Consider the following 21,564-nt stretch of genomic DNA (forward strand, 5'->3'; position numbering starts at 1 on the left):
GCGCGCTCTCGGAGAGCGGCTGTAAAGTTTTAATAGCCGTTTAACTCAGCGCCGTCTTCCCCCCGCACAGAGATAATGTTGTTTTCTGGCAGTTTATTTGCAGTTTGTTCGCCGCGCGGTGCTGTTTGTTAACTTATTGTCGTGTTTGTGGGTGCAGCGTAAGCTAGCTTTAAGCTAGCAGGGCTGGTAGCTGAGTTGAGGGCAGTGTGGCCAGGCCTCAGATCAAAACTAACGATAAACCAGCTCATCTGTGAGTTTACGCTAATAATCACACCAGCAAACCCTTTCTTTAATAGCACACCAGGTCGCTGCACTCCTATGCATTTATCTTATTTTATCGGACAGATTTCCTCCCGCAGTCTGGAGAGGTTAGCTTTTTGTAATAGGTTATTACACGTGTTAAAGGTGTAATATGCTTGCTATAAAAGTTCTCGCTCTGTAGAGTCGCAGGATTAATTTATTCATGTTTTTAGACATGCTGAACAGCAGCAAGCACACCTTCAGGTTGGACATATATGAAAGTAGGTATTGATCATCAGTGCGTTTAGTTTGTCAAGTGACACACTGCCATGTCAGAGGCTCTGATCACAGGGCACACATCCGAGGATCTGCTGGCAGATTTTGAGACCCTGCTAAACTCTGGAAGTATCAACCTGAGTGAAGATCACCAGATTGTGATCATCACCAGCCCCACCAATGAGGGACTGCACCCGGCCGCTGCCCCGTCCAGCACAGGGGAGATCCTGCTGTTTGCGACGCCCCAGGGGCCTGCTGATGTGGGAATCCAGGAGAAGAGGCGGCCAGTTCTGGGAAGACCTCCGGTGAGGACAAGGGATGGATCAGGGTGTGTGGTTGGGGGTGAGAATGAAGTGATTAGGGAAGCGGTTATGTTGACATGAGCCTCATCACCTACCGTACATTTGACCTCGCTGTTTACACCGTAAATGGCTTCCTTCTTCTTGCACATAGTTATTATAACCCGGGCGGTGTATAGAAATCACCCTAACCGTTCTTCTGTAGGTGTGTCCATGAGACTTTTAAATACAACTCCTAAACTGGTTTATGGATTTCAGTTACAGTTCATGCAGTGGTGGCACACTATATGAACATGTGCATGAAGGAATAAACATCTGGTTTAATGTCTTCTATTGGAGATAATTGGACTTATGATTATGTGTGAATTACATGTGTTAATAGACCTGTTGGACTTTCCGGTACACAGGTTGACCAGTTGGTCATTAGAAGAGATTGAGTACTGCAGGATGTGATACATGCAAACGAGTACTGTATTTTCCGGAGTATGAGTCACAGTTTTTGTTTTTTGTTTTTTTGAGAGGTCGTGTGACTTATAATCTGGTGCAACTTATACTTAGGACAATACGGTAATTTGCCAAAGTGGCAGGTATCATTTTGTCAGTTTGCTGACAGATCTCTAATTCTGTAGTGTAACTAAAATTCAGTTTGTTTAACTGGTGCCAGATCACAGCAGACATCATCTCAGAGTCAGTGCAGACAAAGGGAGGTCCAGACTTTATCCACCCCTTGATCAAACACAGTGGTGACAATGCAAACGTCTTCATAGGAAGGAACTTTGAACAAACCTGCCTCAGTAGGGTGGCCATCAGTTTGAGCATTCTGTCAAGACAGAACAACAACAACAAAAAAATGAACAAATCAACCTTGAATCACATAGATTGTTGTGTGCCATCTGCTGTGCTGTGTGTGGAGTAACAGGAGGTGGAAGGCGGTATTTGGTCAGATCCAGCTGAGCAGGCCACATGTGCATTACCCCATTTCAGTTCCATTCATCGTAATTGTTACCCTAACCCCTTTGTCACTGAGAAAATTATAACATTGGGGGTGATATATGGGATTGTTTACTGCTCACACAGTGCAGAAGACATGCCCAACAATATACTGGTTGCAAGGTGAAACAACCAAACCTAATTCATTCCATGAAATGGAACAGAAATATGAATGAATACAACAAACAGTAGATCAGAGTCCCAAAAGGACCCTCATGAGGTGCGTGTCTCTGCTCGAACAATAATTGTAAAGGATTTTTTTTCTTTCTTTTCCAATAAATGTGGTCGGAACTTGACAGTGGTGTCATGTTCAGACTTGCGTGCTTCCAGTTGCACATTTGTACATTGCTGCATCCAGATGGAGCCGTCACCTGGTGGTTTTGAGCTGGCTGAAAGTTTGTCAGCAGGCTTGATTAAAGATAAAGATCAACTTTAGCCCAAAGGAAATTATTTTGCCAGAGTACAGAAACGGTAAAGAATGGTTAGTTATATCCACATTTACAGTATTAACCCCTTAACGCCTGAATTTATATAGCTGTATATATAAAAAAGGTTTGTGTGTGTTTTTGCCTTTAAGTAGATGGTAAATAATGTTGAGATTATTAATTACACTTTTGCACAAAAAATAAATAGTAATTTTGGTAATTTATGTTATAATTTTATAATAATAATAGTACGTATGTTGCAAATTTGTGACAACAGGCATACTGGTCAATTTGGTATGTTGCATATTTGAGTCAAATATTGTAGCATATATGCGACAATAGGAGTTAAGGGGCTAAATAGAAATCAATCAGTCAATTTTTCTTTACATAACCTTCATCCCTCTGTCAGTTTGCAGAGGCATATTGGATTTTTTAAAACCTGTATCTTTATTAATAATACTTTATTTAGGTGTGCAAAGGACTTTCTGTTATCACTGCAATTTTTTTGATGAACCATTTTATCTAGAAAATGTTTTAAAACAGTGAATATGTCCATTGTAGTTTTACCAGAGCTTGTGTAATGTTTACGGATGTCTTGTTTTGGTAAAACAACACAAAACCCAAAAATATTCTGTTTATGATGCAGTAAACAATGCTGCAAGTCCGTACATCTGAGAATCGAGAACCAAAGTAGTTATTCATATTTTTTGTTGGCCGATTAAGTGATTAAACTAATTATTTTGTAATTGTGTAGGTAAAGAGGAAGCTGGACCTCGATAGCGACCATCAGTATGTCAGCACAACGCGACCTTCCATCAGCCAAGCACCGCCCTCTACACCTGCCCCTCCCAGAGGTATAGAAAAATACAACCCAAAATCAGGAAATGTTTTTTTGGGGGGGGGGTAGCAGCAGCAGTGATTCTTGTATTTACTTTGTCTTCTATTTCATTGCAGACAGTATGATCCCAGTATTTCTCTTCATATGTTTGTATATATACATCCATTCCTACATTTCAGGCCTGCAGCACAGTCCAAAAAAGTTGGGATGTGAGCAAATAAAACGTGGACAAAATTGTTGTACACATTTTAATATATGGTCAGAAATTAATGTAAACAAAGCAATTTTGTTTAATCAAAATATTCTAAAAAATGTCCAAAGCTATTTGGGAACAAGAACAAAACAAAATGCTTTCATAAAGTGAAGCGAATGTAAAAATGACAACTCCGTACTGTTGCATCTTAAGACGTGTTTGCAGGAAGAATGGGACAAAATAACACCTGAATATTTCTGTGTAGGCTCTCAGTTGTCCAGGTGGTTTCCATAGTAGAGAAGCTTGAATCTTTGACTGGACTGGGTTGCTTGACGTGAGGACGTTTCGCTTCAAATCACAGAAGCTTCCTCAGCTAAAATTCTTGCTCTGGTAGTCTGACCCTTGTCGAGAAGAACAAACAGAAGCCACAAAAGCTGGAGTTTTAAACTTAACCAGACGCCTCTTACCGAGAGGCAGACTGCTATTGGCTAGTGACTAAACAATTGCTTTAATTAGCAAGGCCATATCTCTCTTGGCTCTGTTAAGCAACCCAGTCCAGTCGAAGATTTAAGCTTCTCTGCTATACTTGTACACTATAAAGCACATCCCTGGCAAAAGTCTCACCACCGCTGATACACTTTCACGCTTACTGCTCACAAACAGTGATACTCGCAATGACACAGATCTGATGGAGGACAGTAACATTTATGTAACAGTTATGTTTGTGTTCTTTAGCCACAGAGGGAAGGGCTAAAGAACAACAACTTGTCCGGAAAGCCCTCACAGTATGTGGGTACCCACGATGGTCCCTGGATAAAGTGCAGAAGTCCCAGAGAACAAAAAGACCAGACAGACAGGAGACGGAGACAAGAAGAAGAGGAGTGTCTCTCCCTTATTTAGCAGGAGTAGGGGAAAAACTACAGAGGATCTTCAGACAGCACAAAATCGCAGTTTACTTTAAACCGGTTAACACCTTGAGACAGAAATTAGTTCACCCTAAGGACAGCATCCCTAGTTACAAACAGAGCAATGTAGTGTATTCTATCAGATGTCAGGAAAACTGTAACGAACACTACATAGGTGAGACTAAGCAACCGTTACACAAAAGGCTTTACCAGCACCGCAGAGATGGCGCCGGTGGACCTCAGTCTGCAGTTCATCTCCACCTTAAAGACACTAACCACACGTTTGAGGACAAGGAAGTTAAAATCTTAGCCAGAGAGAAGAAATGGTTTGAGAGAGGGGTGAAGGAGGCATTCTATGTGAAAAAGTTGAAACCCAGCCCAGGGGGTCTGAGACACGCTTTGTCCCCTGTTTACAATGGAGTACTCAGGTCAAAGGAGTTTCAGTCTTTTGTTCATGGTAATGAGTCATTCACGTCATCAGGAGAGGCATCAGTCCCATCGTTAGGAGGGACAGCTACCCTGTCCTTAGGGGGGTGCTAACTGGAGCACAGTAGGTGCTAATTAAAGTAATTGTTTAGTCACTATCCAGTAGCAGTCTGCCTCTCGGTAGGAGGCGTCTGGTTAGGTTTAAAACTCCAGCTTTTGTGGCTTCTGTTTGTTCTTCTCGACAAGGGTCAGACAGAAGTCAGACTACCAGAGCAAGAATTTTAGCTGAGGAAGCGTCTGTGATTTGTCTGTGATCTGTCAAGCACCCCAGTCCAGTCGAAGATTCAAGCTTCTCTACCTGAATGCTTCATCATTTGTTATCAATAGATCTGGCAAAAGATCTTTTAAGTGTTGTGAGAAGGAATTGCAACATTACAAAATGGTAAATGTTTCAGCGTCCCAACCTTTTTGGAATGTGTTGCAGTCCTTAAATGCAGGAATGGATGCACAGTAAAACTTGCCTAAACCGTCACCGTCAACTGGATATTAGCACTCACCAGACAGAAGCAAAAGTTCCAGTGCTTTTGTCTAGTTTTCCATGTAATAAACACTGTGTATAAGAGAATTTGTAAAATGGATTTTTGCTTACATTGGACAAAACGTCCTATCCAATCACGATGCATTTTCATTAAAAACCCCTCGCATACACCGGACAGAGCAGTCTGGACGTGCCCAGTAACAGAGGAAAGAAATGAAGTTCAGCACTGACACTCTCCAATTTGAGGACAGTCACTAACGTATTTCAGTGATTAAAAGACCGGCCGTTTATTTTTTTCAAACCGTGCTCAGACCAGGCGCCTAAATGAGGCAGGGCATAATTCAAGGCTGGTGATTATTAACAAAATGCTGCTTGCTGCCTGCAGTGTAATATGGTGTTAAGTTTCACACATGTCCCTGGGCATGACAAACCAAACCGCTTTAGATCACAGCCCCTCTTGCGGGGGTGCGAACCAGCGCACCTGCGAAATCAAAGACCGCAAAAGGCTGTGACTTGTCACTTCTCTGGTTTCACTCTTTCCTCTACTGTCATATTTTAAAAGTTTTTGCAGTGCGCATGCTGATTTCATTTCGATCATGGATCCCATTTGGCAGAAAAGTCTGCAAATATGGCCAACTTTACAACAAGGAGTCAGAAAAAAGACAATCAAATGACCCACAATTCATGGAGGAAATTATACACCTTACCTTTGGATTGGAGGTTGATGATTGTATAAAGAAGCTCGTTGAGGGACAAATGAATGCCACTGTTCCTGCGAAAAATTGCATAAAGACACGATGGAGAACTTTAAAATATTAACGCACATGTCGGCGTGATTGCATGAGAGCCTTAAATCAGAAGTGCCTGACTCCATGGTATAACTCACAAACTCGCAGCTTAAAGCAGATAACCCGTAAGTTGGAGAGGAAATGGCGTCTCACTAATTTAGAAGATCTTCACTTAGCCTGGAAAAAGAGTCTGTTGCTCTATAAAAAAGCCCTCCGTAAAGCTAGGACATCTTACTACTCATCACTAATTGAAGAAAATAAGAACAACCCCAGGTTTCTTTTCAGCACTGTAGCCAGGCTGACAGAGTCAGAGCTCTATTGAGCCAAGTATTCCTTTAACTTTAACTAGTAATGACTTCATGACTTTCTTTGCTAATAAAATTCTAACTATTAGAGAAAAAATTACTCATAACCATCCCAAAGACATATCGTTATCTTTGGCTGCTTTCAGTGATGCCGGTATTTGGTTAGACTCTTTCTCTCCGATTGTTCTGTCTGAGTTATTTTCATTAGTTACTTCCTCCAAACCATCAACATGTCTATTAGACCCCATTCCTACCAGGCTGCTCAAGGAAGCCCTACCATTAACTAATGCTTCGATCTTAAATATGATCAATCTATCTTTATTAGTTGGCTATGTACCACAGGCTTTTAAGGTGGCAGTAATTAAACCATTACTTAAAAAGCCATCACTTGACCCAGCTATCATAGCTAATTATAGGCCAAGCTCCAACCTTCCTTTTCTCTCAAAAATTCTTGAAAGGGTAGTTGTAAAACAGCTAACTGATCATCTGCAGAGGAATGGTCTATTTGAAGAGTTTCAGTCAGGTTTTAGAATCCATCATAGTACAGAAACAGCATTAGTGAAGGTTACAAATGATCTTCTTATGGCCTCAGACAGTGGACTCATCTCTGTGCTTGTTCTGTTAGACCTCAGTGCTGCTTTTGATACTGTTGACCATAAAATTTTATTACAGAGATTAGAGCATGCCATAGGTATTAAAGGCACTGAGCTGTGGTGGTTTGAATCATATTTATCTAATAGATTACAATTTGTTCATGTAAATGGGGAATCTTCTTCCCAGACTAAGGTTAATTATGGAGTTCCACAAGGTTCTGTGCTAGGACCAATTTTATTCACTTTATACATGTTTCCCTTAGGCAGTATTATTAGACAGCATTGCTTAAATTTTCATTGTTACACAGATGATACCCAGCTTTATCCATCCATGAAGCCAGAGGACACACACCAATTAGCTAAACTGCAGGATTGTCTTACAGACATAAAGACATGGATGACCTCTAATTTCCTGCTTTTAAACTCAGACAAAACTGAAGTTATTGTACTTGGCCCCACAAATCTTAGAAACATGGTGTCTAACCAGATCCTTACTCTGGATGGCATTACCCTGACCTCTAGTAATACTGTGAGAAATCTTGGAGTCATTTTTGATCAGGATATGTCATTCAATGCGCATATTAAACAAATATGGACTGCTTTTTTGCATTTGCGCAATATCTCTAAAATTAGAAAGGTCTTGTCTCAGAGTGATGCTGAAAAACAAATTCATGCATTTATTTCCTCTAGGCTGGACTATTGTAATTCATTATTATCAGGTTGTACTAAAAGTTCCCAGAAAAGCCTTCAGTTAATTCAAAATGCTGCAGCTAGAGTACTGACAGGGACTAGAAGGAGAGAGCATATCTCACCCATATTGGCCTCTCTTCATTGGCTTCCTGTTAATTCTAGAATAGAATTTAAAATTATTCTTCTTACTTATAAGGTTTTGAATAATCAGGTCCCATCTTATCTTAGGGACCTCATGGTACCATATCACCCCAATAGAGCGCTTCGCTCTCAGACTGCAGGCTTACTTGTAGTTCCTAGGGTTTGTAAGAGTAGAATGGAAGGCAGAGCCTTCAGCTTTCAGGCTCCTCTCCTGTGGAACCAGCTCCCAATTCAGATCAGGGAGACAGAGCCTGGTTCTTCTGGAGTTTTCTTCCTGTTAAAAGGGAGTTTTTCCTTCCCACTGTCGCCAAGTGCTTGCTCACAGGGGGTCGTTTTGACCGTTGGGGTTTTTCCGTAATTATTGTATGGCCTTGCCTTACAATATAAAGCGCCTTGGGGCAGCTGTTTGTTGTGATTTGGCGCTATATAAATAAAGTTGATTTGATAATATCCAGTGCTTACTTAAGGCAGGCCTTTATTTTTTCAGACGAAGTTTGACCCGGTCTTTAAATGAGGCGGGTCCCGATTCAGGATTCCCCGTAGATTGTTGAGCACCTCCTGACTCTAACTAATCTGTTACATACATATAACGGATTTTGATTATAACGGACAAAATTTGCTGGTCCACCTGAATCCATCATATGTGAGTTTTACTGTAAATTAACAAAGCAAATTAAGTTGACCAGAAAAAAATGTAATATTTTGGGTTCATACAGTCTGTAATGGAATAGAAGTCAAATTATATGTAAATATCACTGCCTGTTTTTTGTTTTGTTTTTTGTTTTTTTCCCATGTAACCCAACCCAACTTTTTTCTGACTGGTTGTTGAAGAAAATGCTGCTGGTAATTAAAACAAATAAAACAAAGCTTTACAGATGTATTTAAAAACATTCATTATTTTGCTTCACAATGATTTAAACTGACATTACAGTAGATATTATCTGCAAAACCTCCTTTCAGTACATTGCTTTAATGTAAGAAACAAAACTAAAGCTGTTGGTGTCGTCCTCATTTATCAGTGCACACCGAGGTCACATGCCCATTTTCTTCCAGTTCCCCGACCCACATCAGAGAAGTCTCGTTATGACACCTCTCTGAACTTGACCACCAAGCGGTTTCTGCAGCTTCTTTCTGAGTCCTCTGATGGAGTGGTGGACCTGAACTGGGCCTCCCAGGTCCTGGATGTGCAGAAAAGACGCATCTATGACATTACCAATGTTCTGGAGGGAATCCAACTCATCTCTAAAAAGTCCAAGAACAACATCCAGTGGCTGTGAGTCAAAGAAGAAATGTGCACTGTCTGCACGCTTGTCTATGTTGTGTATCAATCCAGGCAGGAAAAGGTTAGCTGTGTGTACAACAAACATTCAGTGGAACGTTTGATAGCTTTACTTACTGAAGGTCCTACAAGTGAAACACAAACAGTAAGTACTGACAGAGGAACAGGAACAGGATCCTTTGTAGCCTCAAAATATCTCCTTGAACTGCTGCGATCTGCTTGTTCTCATGAACAACTGAAGTTTCTCTCCTGTCTCCACTGCAGCGGCAATCGAGTCGACGGCACTTTGGTGGCCCGCCATAAGGAGTTGCAGAAAGAGGTGTGTGACCTTACGGAGGCCGAGGAGCAGCTGGACGAGCTCATCGCCAAATGCAACCTGCAGCTCCGACTGCTCACCGATGATCCACAGAACACAAAATATCCTTTGGACCTGTCTGCTGCAGACGGACACTACCAGACTGAAGTTTTACCTTGTGAGATCTAATCGTCCAAAATGAAACCAACATATGTGTATTTAGAAAATAACTAAGGCACTACTCTGTGAGCGTTTTGTCATCGGTGGTGCAGCTGAAACTGCAGCAGGTGAGTGATGCATTGTCATTGTCATCTGCTGCTTCCTGTAATGCGGTTATGCTCCTTAATGGTTGTTTCAGTCACGTTGGGGTATGTGCGCTGCCAGGACTTGAAGAAGTCATTTGATTCTCCAGACCAGCTGGTTATGGTGATCAGAGCACCGCCAGAAACCCAGATGCAGGTGTCTGAACCCAGCGAGGTAAAGACTTTTCTGCACCGAGTGCCAGGTTCAGGTTTAAGATAAACAATATTTCACTTTCACAGAGAGGGAACATGGAATCGTAGCTGTTTTTGGGTTGTTGTCTTTTACAGATTTTTTTTCACTGTGACTAATTATTTAGTTTTTTTACGAACTTGCACCCTTTTTATTTGTTGCACTTAAGGATATAAAGTTGCTATTCCGTCATAACTCTGTGCACCTCATCTGATTTTCCCCAAACTACTCTACCCGGCCGCGTTTGAGTCCTTCGGCGTGCACACAAGTTGGGAAATGTGCCAAATGTGAAGAAAATGGTTTTAGGAGTGATAAACAGCAGTGTAAAGAAGATGGCAAAATCAGAAAATCTTTATTGTCATTGTAACAATGTGACATTGTACAACAAAATTAGGATGCCATCTTTACAGTGCAAGTATAGAAAAATATATAAATACACTATGCTTAAAAAAGGGAATGAAAACGTAGACTAGCAAGTTCCTTTGGCTGCTCTCTTGTCTTCACCACAGCAGATTCAAAGTGGGTCTGCATGTTCCTGAAGCAACTCCACATTTCATGGAGAAATGTGGCAGGGGCGGAGTTTGAACCAGGAACTTTCCGCACTGAAACCAAGCACACTAACCACTTGCCCACCACCCCTGCATGGAATGAAAACTTAGACGATTGCCAATAAATCATCATAGGGTTATAAAGTGAAATCCAATCGAACATTTGTCAGAAAATATTGCACATCTTTGCACAATGTTGCACATGCTGATGTTTTATTGCATGTGATACATTATCTAGTAACATTTAGTGATGTAATGGCTGATGGTTAGAAACTATCTCTTTGTCTGTTTGTCCTTGACATTATGGATCTGAAGCATCTGCCTAGAGGCCGACGTTTGAACAGTCCATATCCGGGGTGTGAGGGGTCCTGAATGATCCTCACAGCACTCTTGAGGCGACAGGAGCTGTGCAGCTCCTCAAGTGAGAGGAGACTGTTACAGTCCTGATTTATTTTCATTACAAGTCAAAAATCCACTTTAGTTTGTCCAGTAATCCACTTAACGAAATGTCTGGAAAACAACCATCTTGCCCGACAGGAAAACATTTCTCAACCATGGAGCATGGAATCCTTTTCAACAAAGTTGCGATGGCGCTGACGCAAAGGTCGTGTTCGTTTCTGCGTGTTTCAGGGTTACCAAGTGTCGCTGAAGAGCACGTGTGGACCCATCGACGTTTTCCTCTGTCCAGACGACAGCTCCGGCGTCTGCAGCCCCGTTACAGGTGGCAGTCCCGCAAAAACCAGCACTGACCCCTCCCTGGCCCCGCCCTTGTTACAGTCCACTGACCTATCACAAAGCACAGTGTCCACAAGCAGATCGGATGTGTGCTTATCGCCGGGGTCCACGTCGTCCACGGTAACGGCAGTATCTCAGCATGACCCGTCGTCCCTGGTGATGGGCAGCGAAACTGGTGAGCATCCACTGTTTTCAGTAAGGATAATTAGATTGAATGGATTCCTATAAAATGATATATTTGCATATTCAGAATCATCGGTCAGGGTTTTGGTTTTTGTTTTTGGTCACACGGCGTTTTCGCCTCTCGTTTCTGTGACAGAGTCCCTCCTGGGAGGCGACCCCTTCTGCCTGGGAGATATGCCCGATTTTGACCTCTCACCCCTCGCTTCCTCGGATCTTCTGAACGCAGAGGGCCTCAGGTTGGACAGTTTCATTAACCTGTCCCCACCTCACGGTCACGATTACCACTTTGGGCTGGAGGACCATGAGGGCATCAGCGAACTGTTTGACTGTGACTTTGGTGACCTCTCGCAGGTTTTGGGGGACAGTTAGAAGATGTGTGGTGGATTTCCTCTGCAGTTTCCTCTTTGTCCTCTGTGTCTGCAGGAAAGTCTGAAATGGACATTTTTATGGATGGGTTTTGGTCATGTACCTATATGTAATTTTAAAATTGTGGGCTGTGTGTGTGTGTTTGAGCCTACAGTCTCAGAATTTAAAATTACTGGCACTTCTCTTTGGCCATTTAACCATTTTAGAGGGAAAAAACCTTTAGCTTTTGAATAGCTATTTAAATTATTTATATGAATGTTATTTGATTGTTTTGTACCATGTGAGGATTTTGTTTATGTTAGTGTATTTTGTAGGCGTGTGTATTTTTCTCACGCGCCAACTTCCTTAATGTTGGCGAGCTTGCGTTAACTCAGCTGGTTTCTGTGCGGGAGGGGACAAAAAGAAAACTGAAAAATACTGGGAGCCCCACAGCAATAAGCTGAAGGCAGGTACAGATTGTTCACAGTTCAACTTTCTAAAAGCGTCTCGGTGCTGCAAGTTTGTAACACTGTAATCTTTAAAGGCTCCGCCCCTTTAGCACCTTACTTGGTTGCAGTTGTGAATACGAAGCACTTAGACAACATTTACACATGACTGTGTACCAGAGTCACAAATCACGCCAGGAATCAAAATTTTATTGGAATAAACTGTAGAACGGCCATTTCCAAATTTAAGACCAGGACATTTTCGGAACAAATTTGATTGACACACGATTCTTTGTGTGGTTGCACTCTGTCAGATAAGTAAGGAATAATGCATCATTTTAATCCCATATCTTTGTTTTATTCCGTTTACATTTGTAAAACTATCTTAAATATTTTAGGGTTAATTTTAACTGCTGCAAAATTAAAAATCAGGTGTATGTACTTTTTTTGTGATCTTCACAGGCTTCACACTTTATGAATCCATATTGTTGAATAGTTAAAAAAAAAAAAAAACACTGCAGAAGTAAAGCTGATGCTCTGCGGGTTACGGATGTTGCTGTTAATGTGAAGTCACCATTCAAATGAGGCGACCTCACAGGCTTTGGACGAGCTGAAACACACCTCTTTGAATGTCATAAATGTTGATTTTTGGGAGCCGTTCGTTTTATTTCTGTGGAGGAGGTGATGCTTTCAGGTCATTTGTTGAAGCAGGAAATCCGAAAATGGGGGGTGGGAGAACACTTAAATGAAATCTGGTGATGTGGTGGGGTCGGTAAACTGGTTATTGGTTTTTGAGCGGATGTAAGTCGAGCATGTTCCTCTTGTGTCTCATTGGTTTTGATCTTATTAACTGTTAAAGTGTTGGTGGGGGCGCTGCCAGGTTATGCACACCAGGATTCTGAGAACTTGGACCAAAGTACTAAAATTAGGGAAATCAATAGGACTGCTGGGGCTCGATTGGAGTCTCTTTTAAAGGTACAGTGTGTAGGATTTAGGTGTGTTTATTAGAAGTAGAGTCTAACATTCTTAACAGTCTATTTATTAATGTGTAATTACCTACAACAAAGAATCAGTGTATTTTCCTTAGCTGAGAATGAGCCCTTCATATCTACATGGGTGCAGCCCCCCTCATGGAGGGCACCATGTGGATACAGTAGCCCAAAGGGACATCTATACCCCCTATACACTGTCTAGTGGTTGCTATTGCAGTCTAACGAGTTTGAGAATCTTCATTTTTGTGAAATATAGTATTATATATTGCATTTATCACAAGAGAGAAGGTGAAGCATGAGTCTCCCTCACCAAAAAAAGTGAAAACATGAAGGAAAACCAGCCTGGTAATCTGCAACCTCACCACTAGATGCCACTAAATCCTACACACTGTAGCTTTAAGGGAAAAAGGTTGTTCAAATCTTTTTTTTTTTTGAATGTTGCTCAACAGCCATTGGGGGGGGAATCCTAACATATGATGATGGTTTGAAGGAAAGCGCATGATAAGCGACTGCTGCGGTGATGTGACTAGCTTGTGGCGTTTGGAGCCGAGTCTTAAAAGTTTGAGTGTAATTGCTGTAGGTTCTTTTCAAAGCTGTCGTAGGTCTGCAGTAGGTGTTGACAGGTTTGGAAAACATTTGTAGAAGGTGAAATAATGTCCACGTGGGGAACCTGTCAACACATACCGGGCTTTGACCTGTGCATGTGTTGGATCCTGTTTTCCTAAAAAAAAAAAAATAAAAAAAAAAACATTTGGTGGGGTTGGTGATTTAAAAAAGAAAAAAACAGCGCAGCTTTAACTGATTTAATCAGAGACGACCGTACGAAGGGTTAAAGTGAAATGATGGACACATTTTGTTATTGAGTCAGTTAGGACTGTTAAAGTTCATGCCTTAAATCAATGATTTCTACCAGGGGAGTCTTATCAGAACCCAGAAGGATTGTTTTTGTTGTTTTTTTGTGTTTTTTTTTTTTGCCTTTTCTGCTGTTTTGTTGTTTACTCTTCATATCACGTGCGACTGCATGTTTGTTTGAAATGAGCAGCAATAAGAAACCCAGAGATGGGGAAAAAACCCCAAAAATCTCCCGTCGCTGGTGTGCCTCATGTCCTTTGAAATGTTGCCATGGAAACCTTTTATCCTCATGTGTAAGCTAAAGTGTTTTCCCATTTCTGAAGTATTTGGCATTTTGTGTGTGTGTGTGAGAGAGTGAGTGTGTGTGAGAAACACTAGTTTTTGTAAAAATCCCTATTTATTTAAAAAGGGTTTTAATTGGGGGGAAAATGTATAAAAGTTTCCATCCACGTGACAGCAGGAGGAGATTTTACAGTCATGTAAATGTGTTTTTTTGGGGGGGGGTTTTCCCCCCAGGTTCCATGTTTTCCCTGTTCATCTGTTGTGTGTGTGTGTGTGTGTGTGTGTGTGTGTGTGTGTGTGTGTGTGTGTGTGTGTGTGTGTGTGTGTGTGTGTGTGTGTGTGTGTGTGCAACATTTGCATTAGTTAATGATGTCAAAGCTTAATTCTTACCATGATGTGTTTTTGTTTGCTTTGCTTTTGATGGGCAGATTGTTGCAGGCAACATGGCTTGTGTAAGGCTGCATGTGTGCGCTGGTGTGTGTGTGTGTTTTTTTTTTTGGTCATTATGAATGTTTTAAAATCCACCAAGTAAAGTTTTAACTTTCATCAATTTTGCAATGCAGATACATGCTTTGTCACAGTGTTTCTGTGCTTGATTGCTAGCTGTAACTGAATTAATTATGCTCATTGTTTGCCCATTTACATGATTATTATTATTTTTATTTTATTTTTTTTGCAGGACAAATGCTGTGCCTTTTGGAGGTATTTGAATTAGAATGTTTTGTTGTCATGGTGAACTAATGCAACATTTTCATTTTTTTTTTTTTTAAGTGCAGTTCCGTTTGGAAAATATTAACTACACCAGGGTTGATGTCAAATCATCATCAGATAAAATGCACACATTCAATTTGATTTAAATAAATTGACTTAATTTAAATAGTATTCTCATGTCATGCAGGTGCTCAAAACGTTTAAAAATAGTTGTTTTTTGCTCCAACACACATTTTTTTAAGTTATTGTATATGTGTACGTGCACAAAATTTGATGTATTTTTGATACTAAATTAAAATCCATGCTGAGTGGTTGCTTGTAATGACTAATAGAAGCTGCAATAGTTTTTCATTAATTTTCTATACCCACTTACTCCAATCAAAAGTCACGGGGGCGCTGGAGACGCCATACCGGATACTGCTCGGAAAAGAAGAACAGAGCATGAGAGGAACGTTAGGAGGGTGGAAGACAGTATGACTGATAAAAGGAGAGAGGCAGACATACTGTGTACAAGAATCCAAGTGGAGGGGAAGTAAGGTGAGAAGCATCAGACAGGTTCAATTTGTATCATGGTGTAGATGGGAGGAGGAATGGTGTTGGGGTCATTTTAAAGGAAGAATACATTAAGAGTGTTGGCGGTTAAGCGCGTGTCCAACAGGGTGATGAGTGTGAAGTTGGAAATTGAAGGGGTGATAAATATCAGTACATATGCCCCACAGGTAGATCGGGAGATGAAGGAGGAAGAAGATTTCTAGAGTGAATTAGATGAGGTGGTGGAGAGTGAACCCAAGCATGAAAAAGTGACGACTGAATATCAGTGGGCATGTTGGCGGAGGGTACAGAGATGAGGAGGAAGTAATGGGGAGCCCAGGGTGACATATAAGATTGGAGGAAGGTGCACCCAGGTGGACTACATTCTGTGTAGGAGATGCAAACTGAATGAAATCGTAGACTAAGGTGGTGGCAGGAGAGAGTGTAGCTAGACAGCATAGGATGGTGGCTTGTAGGATGACTTTAGAGGTGAACAGAGGATCAGATGGAAGCTGAAGGAGAAAGGTGAAGTAGGTGAAGTGATTTTAGACAACTGTAAATGTACTGCAGATGTGGTTAGAGGGAGACCGCTAGGAAGATACTGGGTGTGACATCTGGAGAGTGGAAGGAAGATGTTCAAGAAAGCATAAAGAGAAAGAGGTTGGCAAAATAAAGAATTGGGATAGTCAGAGAGAGATGTGCCATAAAGTGAAAACGGACAGCACAGGTAGGACAGTTTGGAGACAAAGAGTGTTGAGAAGGTTTGGACATGTGCTGAGGAGGGAGCCGGAATCTTCCACACGAACATCTTGTTTCCCTGGTGAAGCTGGAGGTCAGTGTTTTTGTTTGAGAGGGGCACAGGGGTCGTGCATGTGAAGCTTGTGCAGGATCAGGTTGGAAATGTCAGGATGATACGTGCTGCATGTAATAATAACGCACACGTTATATGTTGAGGATACACAAAAAGTATGAGACTTTCCCGTGGTTGCATTCAGTGACGTCACACACATTTGTTTTATGTGCAAACTGTGACAGATGAATAAGTTGCTTATTGTATTTGAGGAATCTGGGCTGTGACTCCTGTCAGGTATGTTGTTGGTCTTTGAACATGTGGGTGGCTAAAGCCAGCCTGGAGCCAATCAAGTGTGCTGAAACTGGAAAAAAAAAGTGTATATATGTATATGTATATACGAGGGCTGTCCATAAAGTATAGGTCCTTTTTATTTTTTTCAAAAACTATATGGATTTCATTCATATGTTTTTACGTCAGACATGCATGAACCCTCGCGCGCATGCGTGAGTTTTTCCACGCCTGTCGGTGACGTCATTCGTCTGTGAGCACTCCTTGTGGGCGGAGTCGTCCAGCCCCTCGTCGGAATTCCTTTGTCTGAGAAGTTGCTGAGAGACTGGCGCTTTGTTTGATCAAATTTTTTTCTAAACATGTGAGACACATCGAAGTGGACATGGTTCGAAAAATTAAGCTGGTTTTCAGTGAAAATTTTAACGGCTGATGAGATTTTGAGGTGACACTGTCGCTTTAAGGACTTCCCACGGTGCGAGACGTCGCGCTGCGCTCTCAGGCGGCGTCATCAGCCTGTTTCAAGCTGAAAACCTCCACATTTCAGGCTCTATTGATCCAGGACGTCATGGCAGAAGACACCTGGCTGTTATGGGCATACTCGATCCAGGCCAAATGGGTACTCCAGGCCGCCGGGTGCGCGGCCGTCACGCAGCGCAGGGCCTGTTCCACCTCCTGATTGGCCCGTTCTGCCTGCCCGTTGGTCAGAGGATGATACCCGGACGAGAGACTCACCGTGGCCCCCAGTTCCCGGCAGAAGCTCCTCCAGACTTGCGAGGAGAACTGGGGACCGCGATCGGAGACGATGTCTGTTGGAATCCCATGCAGCCGGACGACGTGGTGGACCAGGAGGTCTGCTGTCTCCTGGGCAGTCGGAGCTTCGGGAGGGCCACGAAGTGGGCCGCCTTGGAGAATCAGTCCACTATCGTGAGGATGGTGGTGTTGCCCTGGGACGGCGGGAGGCCCGTGACAAAATCCAGGCCGATGTGGGACCAGGGGCGATGAGGCACAGGCAGCGGCTGGAGCAGTCCCGGTGCCCTGCGGTGGTCAGCCTTGCCCCTGGCGCAGGTGGTGCAGGCCTGGATATAATCCCGAACGTCGGCCTCCAGGGACGCCCACCAGAAGCGCTGCCGGACAACTGCCACGGTTCTTCGCACCCCCGGATGACAGGAGAACTTGGAGCCGTGACAGAAGTCCAAGACTGCAGCCCTGGCCTCTGGTGGGACGTAAAGTTTGTTCTTTGGCCCGGTTCCGGGGTCCGGGCTCCGTGCCAGGGCCTCCCGGACGGTCTTCTCCACGTCCCAGGTGAGGATGGCCACGATAGCGGACTCCGGGATGATAGGTTCCGGTGGATCCGACAACTCAGTTTTGACTTCGTCTTCATGCACCCGGGACAAGGCATCCGATCTCTGGTTCTTGGTCCCGGGGCGGTAGGTGATCCGGAAGTCAAAACGGCCGAAGAACAGTGACCAGCGGACTTGCCTGGGGTTCAGCCGCTTGGTGGTCCTGATATACTCCAGGTTCCGGTGGTCAGTGAAAACTGTGAATGGCACGGACGTTCCCTCCAACAGATGTCTCCACTCTTCAAGAGCCTCTTTCACCGCAAGGAGTTCTCGATTGCCGACGTCATAGTTCCGTTCAGCCGGGGTCAACCTGCGGGAAAAATAGGCACACGGGTGAAGGACCTTATCGGTCTCTCCGCTCTGGGACAGCACGGCTCCTATCCCTGAGTCAGAGGCGTCCACTTCAACCATGAACTGGCGGCTAGGGTCGGGCTGCACCAAAACTGGCGCAGTAGAGAACCTTCGTTTCAACTCCTTGAACGCGGCTTTGCACCGATCCGACCAGGTGAAGGGGACTTTTGGAGAGGTCAGGGCTGTCAGGGGGCTAACTACCTGACTGTAGCCCTTAATGAACCTCCTATAGAAATTAGCGAAGCCGAGGAACTGTTGCAGCTTCCTACGGCTTGTTGGTTGGGGCCAATCTCTCACCGCCGCAACCTTGGCCGGATCAGGGGCGACGGAGTTGGAGGAGATTATAAACCCCAGGAAGGACAAAGACGTGCGGTGAAACTCGCACTTCTCGCCCTTCACAAACAGTCAGTTCTCTAACAACCGCTGCAGGACCTGACGTAGATGCTGGACACGGGTCTCAGGATCCGGAGAAAAGATGAGAATATCGTCCAGATATACGAAGATGAATCGGTGCAGGAAGTCCCGCAAGACGTCGTTAACCAAGGCTTGGAACGTCGCGGGGGCGTTGGTGAGGCCGAACGGCATGACCAGGTACTCAAAGTGACCTAACGGGGTGTTAAATGCCGTCTTCCATTCGTCTCCCTTCCGGATCCGAACCAGGTGATACGCATTTCTAAGATCCAGCTTAGTAAAGATTTTGGCTCCATGCAGGGGGGTGAACACGGAATCTAACAATGGCAACGGGTATCGGTTGCGAACCGTAATCTCATTCAGCCCCCTGTAATCAATGCATGGACGGAGTCCGCCATCTTTCTTGCCCACAAAAAAGAAACCTGCCCCCATCAGGGAGGTGGAGTTCTGGATCAGCCCGGCAGCTAATGAGTCCCGGATGTAGGTCTCCATTGATTCGCGCTCAGGTCGTGAGAGGTTGTACAGCCTGCTGGACGGGAACTCAGCACCTGGAACCAAATCAATGGCACAATCGTACGGACGGTGCGGGGGAAGGGTGAGTGCCAGATCCTTACTGAAGACGTCAGCAAGATCGTGGTACTCAACCGGCACTGCCGTCAGATTGGGAGGGACTTTGACCTCCTCCTTAGCCTGTGAACCGGGAGGAACCGAGGATCCTAAACACCCCCGATGGCAGGTTTCGCTCCACTGAACCACCACCCCAGACGGCCAATCAATCCGGTGGATTGTGCTTCAACATCCATGGGATGCCCAAAATCACGCGGGAGGTAGAAGGAGTTACAAAAAACTCAATCTCCTCCCGATGGTTTCCAGACACCACCAGAGTTACTGGTTGTGTCTTGTGTGTGAGTAAAGGGAGGAGGGTGCCATCTAGTGCCCGCACCTGCAATGGCGAAGGAAGCGCCACCAGAGGGAGCCCTACCTCCCTTGCCCATCTGCTGTCTAGCAGATTCCCTTCTGACCCCGTGTCCACCAGTGCTCGGGCTTGAAGGGTTAAATCCCCGCTCAGGATTGTGACTGGGAGTCGTGTGGCAATTTGTGTGTGTCTTACTTGAATGTTTTGACCCCCCCTTAGCCCAGTCTCTAAGGGCGAGTGTTGTCGTTTTGGCCGTTTGGGGCAGTTTCTCTGTGTGTGCTCAGTTGAGCTGCAGAGAAAACACTCTCCACGGATCAGCCTCCCCATTTTGGCCCTGTGCATTTCCCTAACAACGGCAGCAGGGGGAGCTGTTGCCCCACAAAGCGCTGCGGCTGTGGAGCGTGGGGAGGGCGGCCCCTTTTCGAACCCGGAAGGGAGAGGGGCGGCGCGTATCCGGTCACGTCCTTCGCCTCGCTCCCGACGGCGTTCCTCCAACAGATTGTCTAACCGTATAACGAGATCGATAAGCCCATCTAAATCCCGCGGTTCCTCCTTAGCTACCAGCACGTCTCCACACAACCCCCGTACGGCTCTGGAGGGCTTATGTATGCTTCAGGGGAAGGTGGGAGGGGTCGTTGAACGACCTGTGGAATGTCACTGTTGCGCACAGGATCGGCAGGAGGGGGAGCCGCAGCAGCGCCCTGAGGGCGCGCTTCCACCTGCGCGGCGAGAGCCTCCACCCTGCGGTTAAGGAGAACGTTCTGCTCGGTCATTAGATCCAACCGAGCCGTAAAAGCGGTGAGGATTCGCTGCAACTCACCGATCATGCCTCCTGCAGACGCCTGTGCGCCCTGCTCTTCCATTGGCCGTTCAACAGCCGGTTGACGCCCCTCGGGGTCCATGACGTTGGCCGAGATATCCTGTTGTGAAAGTGTAGGAACACGGACCCACAACAGGGGGCGCAAATGAACGGACAATGGAGGAAGTCGAATAACAACACTTTACTGTTGTGAATGAGCACAACAAACACGGCAGGTCACAATAGTATGCAATGAAGTCAATTTACAGAACGTATCATGTGGGCAGGCTCGAAGATAAGAGACGTCTGTCCAAAGCAGAACCGGAACCACACGATTTCCTCCGCCACCGAACCCTGGTAATACTGGAGCCGCCAAGTCCCGAACTCCCAGGTGGCCACTGCCTCCGCTTGTCGGATCTGGTACTGCTGGCGAGGAACAAAAACAGTTAGATGTAGGTGTGTTTATACCCAGCAACACGTATGGTGGGAAATCCACCTCCACCTCTCGTTGAAAAGTCTGCTGTCAAAAAACACAAAGCAACAATATTCTGTCGAAAAGACAACTTGATTGGCTGAGCTCGTTACCTCCTAAGCATAGCGATATCTCGGCAAAGAAGTGGAGATGTTGTCCTGCTGATATACGATTGAAGATCAGATGATTGGTGACAGCTGTCACAGGTAATAAGTGACAGCTGTCACCCCGGCTGCTCCTGTGAGGCGGCGGCGCCCTCTTGTGCCTGGAGCCTGCACTCCAGGCAGGGTGCCCTCTGGTGGTTGTGGGCCAGCAGTACCTCCTCTTCAGCGGCCCACACAACACAGAGCTTTAATTCATTTGAAAGCTTGACTCTTAGTCTTGTCCATCCAAATTGGAAGTCCCAAAAACCAGTTTTGTTATTATCTATCGTCCACCTGGTCGTTACTGTGAGTTTCTCTGTGAATTTTCAGACCTTTTGTCTGACTTAGTGCTTAGCTCAGATAAGATAATTATAGTGGGCGATTTTAACATCCACACAGATGCTGAGAATGACAGCCTCAACACTGCATTTAATCTATTATTAGACTCTATTGGCTTTGCTCAAAAAGTAAATGAGTCCACCCACCACTTTAATCATATCTTAGATCTTGTTCTGACTTATGGTATGGAAATAGAAGACTTAACAGTATTCCCTGAAAACTCCCTTCTGTCTGATCATTTCTTAATAACATTTACTCTGATGGACTACCCAGCAGTGGGGAATAAGTTTCATTACACTAGAAGTCTTTCAGAAAGCACTGTAACTAGGTTTAAGGATATGATTCCTTCTTTATGTTCTCCAATGCCATATACC

The 21,564-nt window shown here is 44.3% G+C and overlaps 1 protein-coding gene across 1 annotated transcript; it reads left to right on the forward strand.

The window, feature by feature from the left end:
• Positions 1-209: 209 nt before the first annotated feature.
• Positions 210-14,025, forward strand: e2f1 (E2F transcription factor 1). The gene is made up of 7 exons (XM_034173302.1): positions 210-821; positions 2,985-3,084; positions 8,701-8,920; positions 9,191-9,343; positions 9,584-9,698; positions 10,892-11,171; positions 11,316-14,025. Exons 1-7 carry the CDS (start codon positions 570-572, stop codon positions 11,546-11,548), a joined length of 1,353 nt encoding a protein of 450 aa, XP_034029193.1. The 5' UTR covers positions 210-569; the 3' UTR covers positions 11,549-14,025.
• The last annotated feature ends 7,539 nt before the right edge of the window (positions 14,026-21,564 follow it).

The sequence above is a fragment of the Thalassophryne amazonica genome, chromosome 6 (genome assembly GCF_902500255.1).
Source record: "Thalassophryne amazonica chromosome 6, fThaAma1.1, whole genome shotgun sequence".
Lineage (NCBI taxonomy): Eukaryota > Metazoa > Chordata > Actinopteri > Batrachoidiformes > Batrachoididae > Thalassophryne > Thalassophryne amazonica.

Bases quoted from the DNA above. Each gene is read 5' to 3' on its own strand.
- e2f1 (XM_034173302.1), top strand. From the start codon at position 570: ATGTCAGAGGCTCTGATCACAGGGCACACATCCGAGGATCTGCTGGCA. The intron at 9,344-9,583 runs ATATCCTTTGGA...TGTTTCAGTCAC, and splicing joins GATGATCCACAGAACACAAA to GTTGGGGTATGTGCGCTGCC. The intron at 9,699-10,891 runs GTAAAGACTTTT...TGCGTGTTTCAG, and splicing joins AGGTGTCTGAACCCAGCGAG to GGTTACCAAGTGTCGCTGAA.